At 42.8% G+C, this 15580-nt stretch overlaps 1 protein-coding gene across 1 annotated transcript in view; it reads left to right on the forward strand.

Annotated features, from left to right (window-relative positions):
• The window catches only part of LOC126507585 (disintegrin and metalloproteinase domain-containing protein 2-like), a 41404-nt gene that overhangs the window by 11368 nt on the left and 14456 nt on the right, over positions 1-15580 (forward strand). Inside the window, exons 5-14 of the mRNA XM_050152134.1 lie at positions 490-566; positions 1128-1296; positions 1901-1957; positions 2924-2995; positions 4044-4210; positions 5484-5565; positions 8916-9052; positions 9964-10141; positions 13196-13294; positions 14972-15167. Coding sequence (XP_050008091.1) covers positions 490-566; positions 1128-1296; positions 1901-1957; positions 2924-2995; positions 4044-4210; positions 5484-5565; positions 8916-9052; positions 9964-10141; positions 13196-13294; positions 14972-15167 — 1234 coding nt within the window. The remainder of the gene's footprint in view (positions 1-489; positions 567-1127; positions 1297-1900; positions 1958-2923; positions 2996-4043; positions 4211-5483; positions 5566-8915; positions 9053-9963; positions 10142-13195; positions 13295-14971; positions 15168-15580) is intronic.

Raw genomic sequence — 15580 nt, forward strand, 5'->3', positions numbered from 1 at the left:
ATTCCTTTTGCTTGTCTAACCTGCAGAATTAAGTCAAGAGAGGATAAAAACAAAAAAAAAAGAGCTTTTGATTATCAATAATTATCCTAATTATCGATAAAGTGAATCATATTTAATGAGACAGAGGCAGGCAGATCTCTGTGAAATCGAGACTAGCTTGGTCTACCTAGTGAGTTCCACGTAGGCCAGGGCTATATAGTGAGACCCATTCTCAAAGAGAGAGGGTAGGAGAAGAAGGGAGAGAAGGAAGGAGAGGGAGGGAGGGAAGGAGAGGGAGACAGAGAGTGAGAATATATGAAAATACATGTGGTTGCTTACAAAACTGCAAGAACACTTTGGAAAGCTGTGCTCCCCTCCACCCACTGGTCTTATGGGTCCACTTTTAAAAACAACTGGTGTTTGATACACAAAATAGCTGACAATCTGTGGTCTCTGACAATGCTGCCTTTACCACACGGATACATTGTGCCTTTTCTCTTTCTGTTTCAGAATGCCTGCTACTTCCAAGGATACATTGAAGGTTATCCAGATTCTATGGTGATTGTTAGCACGTGTACTGGACTCAGGTTGTAATGCATAATTGTATATAAAATGGTGTGGTTTTTTAAAAAAAAAAATCTGTGTGTGTGTGTGTAAATGTGTGGAACACAAATTGGATTATAAAAGGAAAGAGTATAAATGGAAATTATTTTAAAAACAGCTTCTCCCCTCATGCTGAATTTAAGTTATGCTTAAATTGGGAGTTCATAAAAAAATTCTCAGGATTTATTTTTCGCTATTTTTATGTGTGTATATGTGTGTGCCGGCATGTGTACTAGATGAGCACACTGGAACTACAAGTGGTTGTGAGTGCCCTATGGAGCTGGGAACCAAACCCTGGTCCTCTGGAAGAGCAGCAAGTGCTCTGAACTGCGCAACCATTTCTCTAGCCCCACAGAGTCAAGAGATATTAACAGTTGGAATATCCCAACTGTGTTATTCTTCTGTGCCTCTCAGTGTGTGGCTCTTCAGTAACACAGTAGGACTCAGTGAACTTATGAAAATGCGTTAAGTACATGGCAAATGACTGATGCCTTCCTGTGCCATGGTTTATTTATAACTTGTATTTTTTTTTTCTTTCTTGGCAGAGGTTTTCTTCAGTTTGGAAATGTTAGCTATGGAATTGAACCTCTGGAATCTTCCATTGGTTTTGAACACGTGATCTATCAGGTGGAACCTAAGAAAAGAGACGCTTTACTCTACGCCGAGAAGGATATTGAACTAAGGGACCTGAAGTATAAGATACAAAGTGTCACGGTAGGGGATTAATTAGATGGTATCAAGTAATTTTCTGGTACACAAATTATTTATTCACAGACCCCCCCCCACTCACACACACATAGACATCCCAAGGATGTCTAAAAATGGTTTAATCAAGAGCAAAATGTGGGCGAATTGCTCTCGAAAATATCCAAGAGAGCCACAAACGCTTGCACTGAACATCCGTGGTGCACATTCGACAGACAGACAGACAGACAGACAGACACAGGTGCACATTAGCTGTTTTTTAATTTAAAAATAAAGATGAAGTTTAAAGGGAATACCATTCAGCTAACAGAACTACCTACAAGATGAATGAGAACCTGGAGAAAGAAAAGGAGAGATGGGATCAACCAGAATATGGAGAAAGGAAGGGAGAGTTGGGATCAGTGAGAACGCACGCGGAGAAAGGAAGAAAGATGGATTACCTTCTGGATAAGATAATGTCTGATAAGGTGCAGCGTAGGACTGGGGAAACAGGTGGAGAGGAGTCTAGAGGATCTGCCTTAGGAATGCTTCTGGTTCTATTTCTGAATATGAAAATCTCTCCACATTCATCTCACTAGCATTTTGACATCGAGTCTGTGGATTTTTTTTCCAGCCACCGCAAGATGTCCCTTACTATGTGGAAATACATATTGTAGTTGAGAAAGAAATGGTAAGTGTATTCCAATTGCATTTGTCCTGGGCATTGTTTATTAGCAGTGAAGCATTGGAAACCAATTCTCCCATGTCTCACAGTAGAAGGCAATAACTTGGATTTTAATAATCTCAATTATTTGCACTCTTTTTCTCCCCATAATTCCTTTTGTCATAGCTGGGAATTTTTATTAAAATGCTTTTTCATTTACTAGTTTACCTTCTTACTGAGGAGAGTTATGTACTCACACATACTTGCAAGAACACGTGCACACACAGACGCCTTCTGCTAGTGCTGCAGCAGCCAGCACACTGCAACCAACGCAGTCAAGATACGGGATCCTTGCACCCCAACAGGGAGCCACTGCATGCAGCTTTCCAGCCACACCCCTCCCTCCCCCAATCTCACCGGCCTTCATTTCTAAAGCATTGTATAAATGGAATCACTCAGTATGTAACATTTTGGGAGCTTTTCACATATATACAGACTCTGGGAATTTTCCCAGTCTTAAGTTGCTTCCTGGAGCTGGAGAGATGACTTTGGTTAAGAGCGCTTGCTGCCCTTACAAAGGACCTGAGTTCAGTTCCCGGCACCCATGCGGTGACTGACAGACAACAGCCTCTAAGTCAAGCCCATGTGATTCGATGCCCTCCCCTGGCCTCCATGGCCACTGCAGATGCACACATAATAAGCAAAACACTGAGATAGTCACATCTAAATCATTTAAAGCTAACGTTTTGTGTCCAGAACTATTATTATCTTTAATTTATTAATAGTGGAATTTTAGCTTGAATTTTTTTCAGATCTTTTTATATTTTCTATTTTCACACTACATGGTATGAATAATAAAATAATGCTGATTAAAATATGTTAGTGATTGAAAACAGCTTATTGCTTTGCTAAATTAGACTTGTAACAGAAGAATTGAATCATCAATGCTGAACAAATATATGTATGTATATAAATGGCAATTTTATCTTACAGTATGAGCATATCGGGGCTGATTCAGCCATTGTCACTCAAAAGATTTTCCAGTTGATTGGACTGGCAAATGCTGTAAGTATTTCCTTTTTTTGTTTCTTAAAAAATAGTTAACATTTGTGTCTTGGTTATGTTTCTATTATTGTGATAAAACACCATATCCAACGTAACTTACTGTGGTAGTTTGGATGTAACTGGCCTCCATTACTCATAGGGAGTGGCACTAGTAGGAGCCGTGGCCCTGTTGGAGGACGTGTGGTCTTGTTGGAAGAGGCTGGGTGACTCACATCTTTAATCCAGACCCTGAGGCCAGAGGGCACACCTCTAATCTGGGCCACAGCTTCTGTTGGTGAGCCACTCTCAATGAAATGTTTTCTTTATAAGAGTTGCTGTGGTCAGGGTGTCTCTTCACAGCAATAGAAACCATAAAAAAGACGCTTATAGAAGGAAGAGTTTCTTTGGGCTTATAGTTCCGAGGGTTAGAGTCCTTAATGGTGGAGACAGCAGGGCAGGAGGCAGCAGATATGGCAGCTAGAGATGAAAGCTGAGAGCCCGTGCCTGGAACGAAGAGCAGGAAGCAGAGAGAGCAACTGGGAGTGGTGTTCAGCTCTGAAACCTCAAGCCCCGCCTCCAGTGACATGCTTCCTCCAGCAAAGCCACACTTTCTAAACCTCCCAAAACAGTGCCACCAACCGGTGACCGATATCCAAATGCCAGCAGCACCTACAAGGGACATTATCACTGAAAGCACCACACTTGCTGCTGTCCCTAAGCGCCCCCATACCTTCTTTTGTGGAAGGGCATAAAGATGCATGCGGAGAGATGGAAGGCTCATTGAGTTGCTTTGGAGGTTTCAGTTCTTCTACACGGAAAGTAGGCCATTGGAAGGGTTACATACGATGAAACTTTCCTGGGAGAGGAATGTGCGAGCATTAAAAGTGTGAACATTTTAAATTATCCAGTATAACTTGCATGATCAGGACACTTAACCACTAACGAACACTTTCAAATGCCGAGTCCAGTGCAGTTAAATGCATGACCTGAACTGATTTTCAGAGCTCTTTTGCCTAGTCCCTTTAGATCATGTCGTTTGAACAGGTTTTCTGTCTGTGTTCTATTTTAGATTTTTGCCCCCTTTAATCTTACAGTAATTCTGTCTTCCCTGGAATTTTGGATGGATGAAAACAAAATCTTGACCACCGGCGATGCTAACGTGTTGCTCTACAGGTTCCTGAACTGGAAACAGTCTTACCTTGTTCTGCGTCCACATGACATGGCATTTTTACTTGTGTACGTACCTCCTCAAGCTGTGACATGGTACATCCAGAGAAACTGGCCAGACTGATCCCTTTTCCAACAATCCACAAGCATTTTAGAGAAAAAGCAAGCTCTCTGGGATTTCCGCCCCTTGTATATACAATAACATGCAGCTGTTATTGGGACAACTTACTATGGTGAAATCACGAAGGTCCCTTACTTGGTTGGTCTGTAGTTGAAGCTCGCTTCTTCAGCCCAGCTTCCAGGCGTCTTCTTAGCACAGAACACACATCACTCCATCAAGTGAAGCTCACGACATCTGTCTGAGTTCTGTGAATGGAGGTATTTAGTTTTGCTCTTTGAAATAATAGTAATGATGACGATAAGAACAATGAGGAAGCGTTGAGGAAATGGTTGTGTGGATAGAGGGCTTGCTGTGCATTTCTGAGTCCAAGTTCAGAACCTGTACAAAAGCCAGGTGGCCCGTGCTTCTGTAACCCCAGGGCACACACAGATGAGCGCGTGCACACACTATGGAAGAATGAAAACCCAGAAAGGAAGATGCTTCTGAATAGTCTACAGCAGTGGGGTCCTCAGCCTTCCCCACGCTGCGACCCTTTAACACAGTGTCTCATGGTGTGGTGACCCCAACCATAAACTTATGTTTGTGGCTACTTCCTAACTGTAGTTTTGCTACTGTTATGAACAGTAATGTAAATATTTTTGGAGATAGGGGTCTTGACCCACAGGTTGAGAACTACTGTTCTAATATACCATGAATATAACGTGTTGAAATTTTAATATGCAAGCCCCGATTTAATAGACTCCTTGTTTTGTATCACTGGCAATTTCAGAACACACATGACATGCAGACTTTCAGTATTCGGTCACATGCTTGCCTTATATGGCTCGTTAAGGCCACCAGAAGAGGAAGAGACATCACAGCTCCCCCCGGACTCTGCCTTGTGCCAGCTTCATTGCCATTCTAAGGAATTTTATTTTATTTATTTTTATATTTATTTCAGAGACTATATCCATTTTATTCTAAAATAGTCACTGCATTGAATTCATCATCACTACGCTTTGAAGCCCATGTAAAAGTGCATGTCCTATTTTTTAATGGATTTTTATCATTTTTAGAAAATGTAGGAACATTGGGTACATCCTAACCCATGTCACACGAATGTCAGTGGAAAATCGAAGAGTCTGAATCAGTGAGCAACACTAAACTCTGTCCTGTGAAAACAGAGCATTAACTCTGCTAACTTTTGCAAAATTATACAGTTATCATCTGTTTTCAATTTAGTTACAGAGAAACTTCAGACTATGTCGGTGCCACCTTTCAAGGGAAGATGTGTAACAAGAACTACGCAGGAGGCGTTGCTCTGGTATGCTGCAGCTTTAGTCTGGTTGATTAGAAGTCCTAACGGGGGGGGGGGGGCTTGCTGGAGAGTTCTTGCTCCTCCACAGAGGGCCCAGCTTCCCTTCCTGCACCCGCCCACATCCTTTAGCTCACAACCAGCTGTGACTCCTGCTCCAGGAGATCCGATGCCTTCTTATGGCTTCTAGGGGCACTTCACTCACACACACACACACACACACACACACACACACACTTAAAGTAAATCTGTATAACAAACTGCAGTATAAACAGTATAAAATTAAAGATTCTCTTGATTTGCTACCCTCATTAAAATTTGCGTTATTGTAGGGCTCCTAGGGCATTGACACTGTGTAATCCTGATATCATTTCACTTTGGTGCTTCTCACTGTAGAACTTGCTCCTTTCTTTAGCGTTTGTGTTTGTGCAATGTCTACTGGAGTTTCAAAGAGGCGACATAGAATGATCCCACTCTAATAAGCAAAATGGAGCACAGTGAAGCTGGGAAAGAGAAAATTCATATTTAAAATTTATAAATCATATTTTGGTAAATGTCGCTTTTATTTTATGGAAAAAGTGATTTCCCTGCTCTCTAAAGGTGGGATGTATGACTTCCTCAAACATTCAGATGCAACACACACACACACACACACACACACATATATATAAAGTATAGCACTTGGTTTACATACACAGACTGTGTAGTGGTTACTGCAGACAATGAACAGTGACCACAAGATGACTTGGTGAAGAAAGTGTCCTCTGTGTGGACATGAGGACCTGATTCCCCAGTCACCATGTAAGAAAGCTGGGAAAGTTAGCTCACACTGTAATCCCAGTGCTGGGAGACAGAGAAGAGAGGATCTGTGGAGCTCCCCAGCAGCCAGTACTGTGGCACTGAGGGCCACGTCGAACTAGAGACCTTGTCTCACAGAGTAGAGGGCAAAGAGAAGGATACCTGAGGTGGGTCTCTGGCCTCCACATGCATGCCCGAATGAGCATGCTCACATATATATACATACATACACACATACACAGAGGCATACACAAAGATACACGAAACAATACAGGTACACGTATGTAACATGAATGAACACATTCTTCGTCAGACACAGCACTCTGCCCCAAGTGTCTGACTCCTGTAGGTTCCATAGCGAGGGAATCTTTTCCTCAGGAAATGAAAGTCATTTTCCCCATCATAACCTTTGAGCATCTGTGAGACAGTTGACTTGAACAACACTGAGTAGGGTTGACAAATGACTGTTTTGTCTCATTTATGATCTCTAGGAGAAGTGCTCTCTGGCTCCAGTAGATGAGATACTTGCTCTAGGCTGTTATTTAACATGAGAGAAGGCTCATCTCTATTTTGAATTTTTCTTTTTTTTTTTTGTTGCTTTTATTGAGCTATTGGTTTTTCTCTGTTCCCCTTCCTTCCTCCCCTCTTCCCTTCTGTCTTCTCCCATGATCCCCCATGTTCCCAATTTACTCAGGAGATCTTGTCTTTTTCTTCTAGATTCATGTATGTCTCTCTTAGGGTCCTCTTTGTTGCCTAGTTTCTCTGGGGTTACAGCCTGTAGGCTGATTTTTTTATTTATGTTTAAAAGCCACTTATGAGTGAATATGTATTACATTTGTCTTTCTGAATCTGGGTTACCTCACTCAATATGTTTTTTTCTAGATCCATCCATTTGCCCACAAATTTCAAGATGTCATGTTTTACCATTGTGTAGTGCTCCATTGTGTAAATGTATCACATCTTCTTTATCCATTCTTCGGTTGAGGAGCACCTAGGCTGGTTCCATGTTCTGGCTATTACAGATAATGCTGCTATGAACATAGTTGGGCACATGTCCTTGTGGTATGATTGAGTGTCTTTTGGGTATATATACCCAGCAGCAGTATTGCTAGGTCTTAAGGAAGGTCATTTCCTAATTTTCTGAGAAATCGTCATACTGATTTCTAAAGGGGCTATACAAGTTTGCACTCCCACCAGCAATGGGGTAGTGTTCCCTTTACCCCACATTCTCTCCGGCATAAGTTGTCATCAGTGTTTTTGATCTTGGCCATTCTTACAGATGTAAGATGGAATCTCAGAGTTGTTTCGATTTGCATTTCTCTGATGACTAAGGATATTGAACAGTTCCTTAAGTGTCTTTCAGCCATTTTAGATTCCTCTGTTGAGAGCTCTCTGTTTAGGTCTGTACTCCATTTTTTAGTGGATTATTTGTTCTTTCACTGTCTAGTTTCTTGAGTTCTTTATATATTTTGGAGATCAATCCTCTGTCCGATGTGGGTTGATGAAGATCTTTTCCCATTCTGTAAGCTGGCATTTTGTCTTGTTGACCATGTCCTTTGCTTTACGGAACTTTCTCAGTTTCAGGAGGTCCCATTTGTTAATTGTTGTGCTCAGTGTCTGTACTGCTGGGGTTATATTTAGGAAGTGGTTCCCTGTGCCAATGCATTCAAGTGTACTTCCCACTTTCTCTTCTATGAGGTGCAGTGTGGTTGGTTTTAAGTTGAGGTCTTTGATCCATTTCGACTTGAGTTTTGTTATTGGCAATAGAGATTCTTCTACATGCTGATATCCAGTGATGCCTATTTTAAAGTTTCTAACCACTCATCATTTGTTTAAAGTGATTTATTTTACTTTATTTATTTATGTCATAGATCTTATTGTTTATTATTTATTAAATTAAATACTTTATTTATTTACTACTTAGGGGTTTTTTTTTGAGACACGTTTCTCACTATGTAGACCACGTCAGCCTTGAACTCACAGAAATCCACCTGTCTCTGCCTCCTGAGGGCTAGGATTAAAGGCGTGCACCACCACCACCTGACTGATTACATTTTTGTTTTATTTTTATTGTATGTGTATGAGTGTTTTGCATGTATGTGTATCTGTACACAAATGTGCAGTGCCCTCAGAAGCCAGAAGAGGGTGTCAGATCTCCTGAAACTGGAGTTATAGACAGCTGTGAGGTGAGCATCTGTGTAGGTACATGGAATCAAACTTGGGTCGTCTGGAAGAGCAGCAAGTGCTCAAAACCATTAAGTTATACATCTCAGTATTCTAACTGGAATTGATCCCATCTAAATTTATTTATGTTATTGTTTCTGAGTGTCTCACTTCCATTATTAAAAGGCATGCATTTTGAGATCATTCCTGTGCTTGCAGTCCTGCCTGTAGCACACTGTTGCAGTGTGGGTAGCGCTTCCGTGACTAGCACCAATGCATGCTTCCCCTTTATTTGACTGTGTGGCTATTGTGAGTAACCAATCACGTTTTCCTAGCTCAAGTAAGATGCTCTCCACAACGCGTACGCACACTTATGATCTGGTGTGTTTTCTTTCCAGCACCCCAGAGCCGTAACTCTGGAATCACTGGCGATTGTTTTAGTTCAGCTCCTGAGCCTCAGCATGGGGATAACGTATGACAATGCGAGCAATTGCCACTGTGGAGTGTCCATGTGCGTGATGAACCCGGAAGCAATGTAAGAGCCTTGGCTCCCCTGCCTCACCTCCAGGGTTTCTATTACATGAATTCCTGTCTATTCAGTTAAAAAAAAAAAATCTAACCTGTTAAAAACCGGGCATCTTAGGTTTCTGTTGCTATGATAAAACACCACGATCAAAAGCAGCTTGGAGAAGCAAGGGTTTATTTCACCTTACACTTTCATGACCTAGTCCATCAGGGAAGCAATACCCACATACACATATATATGCACACATAAAGAGTTGTTTACTAGAGTTACGGAGTTCAGGTTTTAAGACAGAAGATAAGAGATGCAAGAGTTATTTAAAAACTACAAAACCAGGTCCGGGGGGGGGGGGGGGATCACCTCTGACCAAGTGTAGATAAAGGGAGATAAAGATTATTACCCTTCCCTGGAGAGATGGCTCAGTGCAAAGAACACTGGCTTCTCTTTCAGAGGACGCAGGTTCAATTCCCAGAACCCACATGGCAGCTCACAACTATCTGTAACTTCGGTTCCAGAAGGTCTGATAACCCTCATACAGACACACCTGTAGTCAAAACACCAATGTACATTAAAAAATAATAAATCATTTTTTAAAAAGACTATTGGCCTTCCTTAAGGCAGGGCTGTTCCAAAGTCCAACAGTTCTAGTAGGAAAAGAAAGCGAGAACTTAAGAAATGATATGTAAGGTAGATACTAAACCGTGAGACCGGTGTCACCAGAATTTGTCGTGTAAACGTCAGCAGAACTTTGTGCTGCTGCTTCTGCTAACGGGTTTAGCTGGAGTTCTCAAGCAGCTGACTTCCTGTGCACGGATCTGGCTCCGCCCTGCAGTACCTTCCTCCTGACTAACTACTTAGACTCTCAGGGTAGATGGCCTGTGGGAACTCTTGGCACAAACAATTGACATCTGGGCTCTTCTCAGTCATTCCAGCGGCGTACGGACCTTCAGTAACTGCAGCACGGAGAATTTTTTCAATTTCATCTCAAGTCCCAACTCGTATTGTCTTCGGAACAAGCCGCAGCTACAGCCGTCCTACAAGGCGGCTGTTTGTGGGAATGGACAGTTGGAAGAGGACGAAGTGTGTGACTGTGGACCGCAGGTTAGTGCTGCCGCAGGAGGGGTGTGGCCAGAGCGACAGGAGCTTTCATTAACATCTGTGCTGTCCCCCTGTCCGTTCGCTTCATTTCTCACAGTCATCCTGCTACAAAGGCCTTTGCAAGGGACATACGGACAGACTCGGGGGTGAAGTAATGTCTTGGCATATGGCTCACCGATTGGTAGCCTATCCATACAGATATGTTTGCTTTTTCTGCCACTCTTATTGGTATATAGGTGGCACCTAAGGAAATGGTTCACACTCACCCTGTGCGAGTCGGTGACTTGATCATCGATGCATGCATGCCCTATGAAAGAAACCACAGCTAAGCCCACCAGCTTAGATCAGCATCTAATATGGGTTCACTCTGTGTAGCACATGCTGGCCTAAAACGTGCTTCTCCACGCGCTACAGCCCTGGACCACGGTGTCTCCATCCCTCCCGTCCATGCCACTCCCATTCTCATTTTTCAAACAAGCTATTTTGAAGGTCATTAAGTCCCATCTTTGAGTGACATCTCCTAAGAGGAAGTCCTTCTCTTCCTCTTGGCCCAGCCTTGCCCAACCTTTCCCTTAAACTCTCTTGCCATGCAGAAAGACAGATGGGAAACTTTCACCATGAAGTAAGAAAATATCAGGAGGCACATTTGGAGTTTGGCCATGGAATCTTATTGACTTTTTACCAATATTCAATCACCAATTTAAATTTAATATTTAATTCAAAATTATTTAAGATATACCTATAACCACAGGGAGTTTTTTTTCCCAAACCAAATAAATCTTCCATAAAACTGTGGGGTTGGAGGAAAGAGAAAAAGACAGAATGAAGGTAAATGAGATAAAAATAGAAAGATAAAGGGGAACAAGCCGTTGTCACAGTTGCTGAGAGTACTGTGTCCCTGGGGAACCAGGATGGGCGTGTTCAGGATTCCCTGTGTGTTGGCTGAGGTCACTAGTGTGTGCCCCTCCCAATAGAAAACTGTCTTTCTGATGCTGCAGTGGGTCCAGTTTTCTCTGCTGTTCTTGCGATAATACACACTGATGACGCAACTTAGAAGAGGAGGGTTCACTTCCAAGTTGTTGTCCATCACTGCAGGGAAGTCAAGCTGCAGGAGCCTGCAGCAGCTGATTGCATTCATGGGGAACGATTGCTCGCATGCTTACTCCTGCAGTACAGGACCCAAACCTAGGAAATGGAGCCACCCACACTGGATGTAATCAAGGCATTCTTCTATAGATAGGCCCACAGGCCAAGCTGATTCAGACAATCCCTCATTGGCTCTTTCTTCCCCAGAATAGCATGTTTTTAAGAAACTGTTGCTTGGTTTAGCCTGAGTGGAAAAACATGGAAACTCCCCACTCAAATTTAACAGCAATGTGTCCTAGCTCATGGCGTGTTATCTAACTGAGGTCTAACCACTGTGATAATCCCTTCCCTGTAGAAGTCAATGTAGAGAACCACAGCAATGCCATCCACTGGGCAGAGCAGCTGTGCCAAACACAGGACCATTCCTGTGTCCTACTGAGTGTCTTGCTGGCAGTCATTCTAAGACAACTAACCTCCACGGCTGACTCTTGTCTGCTTAATAAATGTTTTCCCAATTTGCCATCTCAAATTCCTGAAAATTAAAAATTGTGTGTGTGTGTGCGTGCGTGCGCGTATCAACTAAAAAGACCTCTCCTTTGTTATATTTGCTTACTAACCCCAATAGTCAAAGCTATTAAAGCAGACTCAGAAAGCATAAAATAGAAGCCATGAGTAAATGATATCAAAGTAACAACTTTAGCCATGTTTAGATACTACCATTTTAAAAATTAAAAATAAAGTTAATTGCTAGATATATGCCTACAATCCCAGTACTGCAGGGGCAGGAATGGAAGCAGAAGTACCAGGCATTCAGGGCCAGCTTTAGCTGAATGCCATTGAGGCTGGCACAGACAAATGAGACTAAATCTCAAAATAGAAAAAAAAATATTGGGAAAGATTGGTGTGGGACAATTGTCTGTATTCTATCAATTATATTTTAAATAAATGCTGATTGGCCAGTAGCCAGGCAGGAAGTATAGGTGGGACAATCAGACAGGAAGTGGAGGCGGGTCAATGAGAACAGGAGAATTCCGGGAAGAAGGAAGCCCATCTCGCTGCAGTCCTGACCTGGCCACAGAGCAAGCAAGATGTAACTGCCTCACTGAAAAAGGTACCAAGCCACACGGCTAACATAAATAAAAAATAATGGGCTAATATAAGTTATAAGAGTTAATAAGAAGCCTGAGCTAATGGGCCAATCAGTTTATAGTTAATGTAGATCTCTGTGTGATTTCTTTGGGACTTAATGACTGTGGGAACCAGGCAGGACAGAAACCCTGACAACAAAAGATAGTTCAGTAGTGTTTGCTACTCTTCGAATGAACAAAGTTCAGTTTCCAGCATCCACATGGCGACTCACAAACATTTGTAATTCTAATTTGTAATTGTAATTCTAATCGGCTCCAGGAATCCGATGCCCTCTTCTGGACTCTGTGGGCACTACACTCATGCATCACATGCACAGGCACACATCCCTTCTCTTGTGCAAACACACAGAAACACACATCCACAGAGAATTTTGTAAAAAAAAAAAAAAAAGTCTCTAAAATGCCTATAAACTGTTATTGAGACATATATTATCGCAGCTGAAAAATAACACATAAGACCAAACCACAACTTCTGCTTATCCTACATCTTATATTTATTTAGCCTTTGTCTACAAGAGCCAGGAACCACCTCATTGTCTCCACTGTGATGCACCCGATGGTACCAAAAGGATTTTATTCCCTACACAGCAAGCTCTGTCCTAGGAATAGAAACATCTAGGATGTAATAAATAGCCGTCAATCAGTGTCTGGGCAAGTCAATCAGTAAGTAGGGTGGGTAAGAAGTGACTCGGTTTCTTTTTCCTGTTTGCCCAGATGAAAGGCAAGCATCTGTCTTCAGGCTATATAATATGTTGCCATTCAAATGCCTGTCCACTCTGAATGGATTCAGGAAGACTCTTTATACATGTGGTTTGCCTTTCAGGGCTGTGGTGACCAAACTCCACCATGCTGTGATCCCAACACGTGTAAGCTGCCAGATGGTTCTGCGTGTGCTGATGGGCCGTGCTGCAAGGATTGTAATGTAAGAGACTTTTCTTTTTTTAGAAGTTTTTTTTCTTACTTTTTAATGTGTATGGGTGTTTTGTCTGAGTACCATGCACGTGCCTGGTCCCACAGAAGCCAGAAGGGAGTGTAGGATTCCCTGAGACTGGGTGACAGATGCTTGTAAGTTGTCGTGTGGATACTGAACACTGAACTTGGGTTCTCTGGACAAACAGCCAATGCTCTTAACCATAACCACTGAGCCATCTCTCCAGACCCAAGCTTTTTCTTTTAAAGAGTGTTGACATTTATATTTTGTTTTTGGCATTTGTCAGTGGCTTTTTATGTATATTTTTATGTATATGTATAAGGTATTACTCTATTATCCTTTTCAAGATTAGCTTGTAATTTCTTTTTCCAAATTTACTATATCTCTCCTTTTTTTTAGTCTTCCTTCATGCAACACACCCAGACCACAGTTTCCCCTCCCTCCACTCCTTTCAGAACCCCGACCCAACACACACACATGCTCCCTTCTCTCAGAATCACGTCCCCTCCATTTCCCTTCAGAAAAGAGCAGACCTCCTAGGGATATCAACCAAATATGGCATAACAAGATACAATAAGACCAGGCACAAACCCTCATAGCAGGGCTGGGTGAAGCAGCCCAGTAGGAGAAGGGTCCCAAGAGCAGCAAAACAGAAACACCCCCACTCCCACTGTTAGGAGTCCCACAAAAGCACCAAGCTAATATCCATAACACATATGCAAAGGACCTAGTGCAGACCCATGCAGCTCCATGATTGCCGCTTCCGTCTCTGTGAGCCCTTATGAGCCCCTGCTTAATTGAGCCCCAGTTGGTTCTGTGGGCCATGTTCTCCTGGGGTGCTCGGCCCTACTGGCTTCTACAATCCTTCTGCCCCTTCTTCTTCAGGATTCCCCAGGCTCCAAGAGGAGGGAACCAATGAAGGTCTACAGACATTTCTATTATTAAGAAATTAATTTTAAATCTTTCGTCCTATTTGTGTGCATTTTCCACCAGAAATGTCAGAGTATTAGCAACAAAAGCCTTTCAACCATGAAAAATTAATTTTCTTTTGCATTTCTATAATATTACAAGCATTCATTCCTCGACAATTAAAACAAGGATGTATGGGTTGTATGAAATGACTGAAACAGAAATACTGTTCCTATTACACGTCATATATAGTCAAAATATGCTACAAGCAGCACATGATTTAATAGTGTAATTTTATTGTTTTTAAATTTTACATATGTACTATATTTAGATCACTTCCCCCCTCCTGCCTCCAACTCCCCCCACAGCCATTCCACTCTCTTTCAATTCATGACTTTTTTATTTAATTATTGTTGTTACATATATATTTACATGTAAATGAGTAAATATATAAATGCAACACGCTGAGTTCATTTACCGTGTTTGTATATATCTTGTTCGGGTTGACCACGTGGCACTGGATAATCAGTTAGGTGGCTCTTCCCCGGAGGAGACCGATGCTCCCTCTCTGGGGCATCATTAATCGCCCGTAGCTCTTCATCTCGGGTGGAGCCCTAAGAGATCACCCATCCCTGCTGAGGCGCCAGACAGAGCATTTATTCCCACCTGATGCACACAACGCACGGCACACCAGCGGTTTCCCGGGTGCCTCTCTGCTCCTCTGCGGCCTTACTCAGTGCGATTCCTTTCCCCCTTCAGATAAAGCCCAAAGGGGAGGTCTGCAGGCCTCCCAGGGAGGAGTGTGACCTGGCTGAGTACTGCAACGGCACGTCCCCCATGTGTACGGAAGACTTATTCATCATCGACGGGCATCCGTGTGGACAGGATAAGTGGGTCTGTCTGAACGGCTCGTGTCAGGATGGAGAAAAACAGTGCCGTGATCTATTCGGCTATGGTATCTTTAATCATTTGACTTTTCCGTTTAAGCGTTTTCTGGGGGCTGAAAAGAAACAGATGAGCCTGTTGTGTTTGGTCTGCGGTCCTGAGGATTGCATTTAGGGCCACACCTGCCGCATGCGCTCTTGTTCCACCACCGGCATGCCCAGCCCCCACCCACTTTTCCACTCCTTAGTTTTGAAGTAGTTTCTTGCTAAGTTTCCCTGGTTAGCCTTGAACTCACTCTGTGTCCCAGACAGGCTTTGACTTTGTGATTCTCCTGCCTCAGCTTCGCAAGTAGCTGAGGTTACAAACCTGAACCCCCAGACCCAGTTAACAGTTAAGAAACAGATGACAGGGGCTGGGCAGTGGTGGTAATCCCAGCCCTTGGGTCGGGGGGGGGGGGGGGGGGGGGGGGGGGGAAAAGAGTGT

Source organism: Alexandromys fortis, unplaced genomic scaffold, assembly GCF_014885135.2.
Source record: "Alexandromys fortis isolate MF-2015 unplaced genomic scaffold, M_Fortis_MF-2015_v1.1 scaffold_75, whole genome shotgun sequence".
NCBI classification, from domain to species: domain Eukaryota; kingdom Metazoa; phylum Chordata; class Mammalia; order Rodentia; family Cricetidae; genus Alexandromys; species Alexandromys fortis.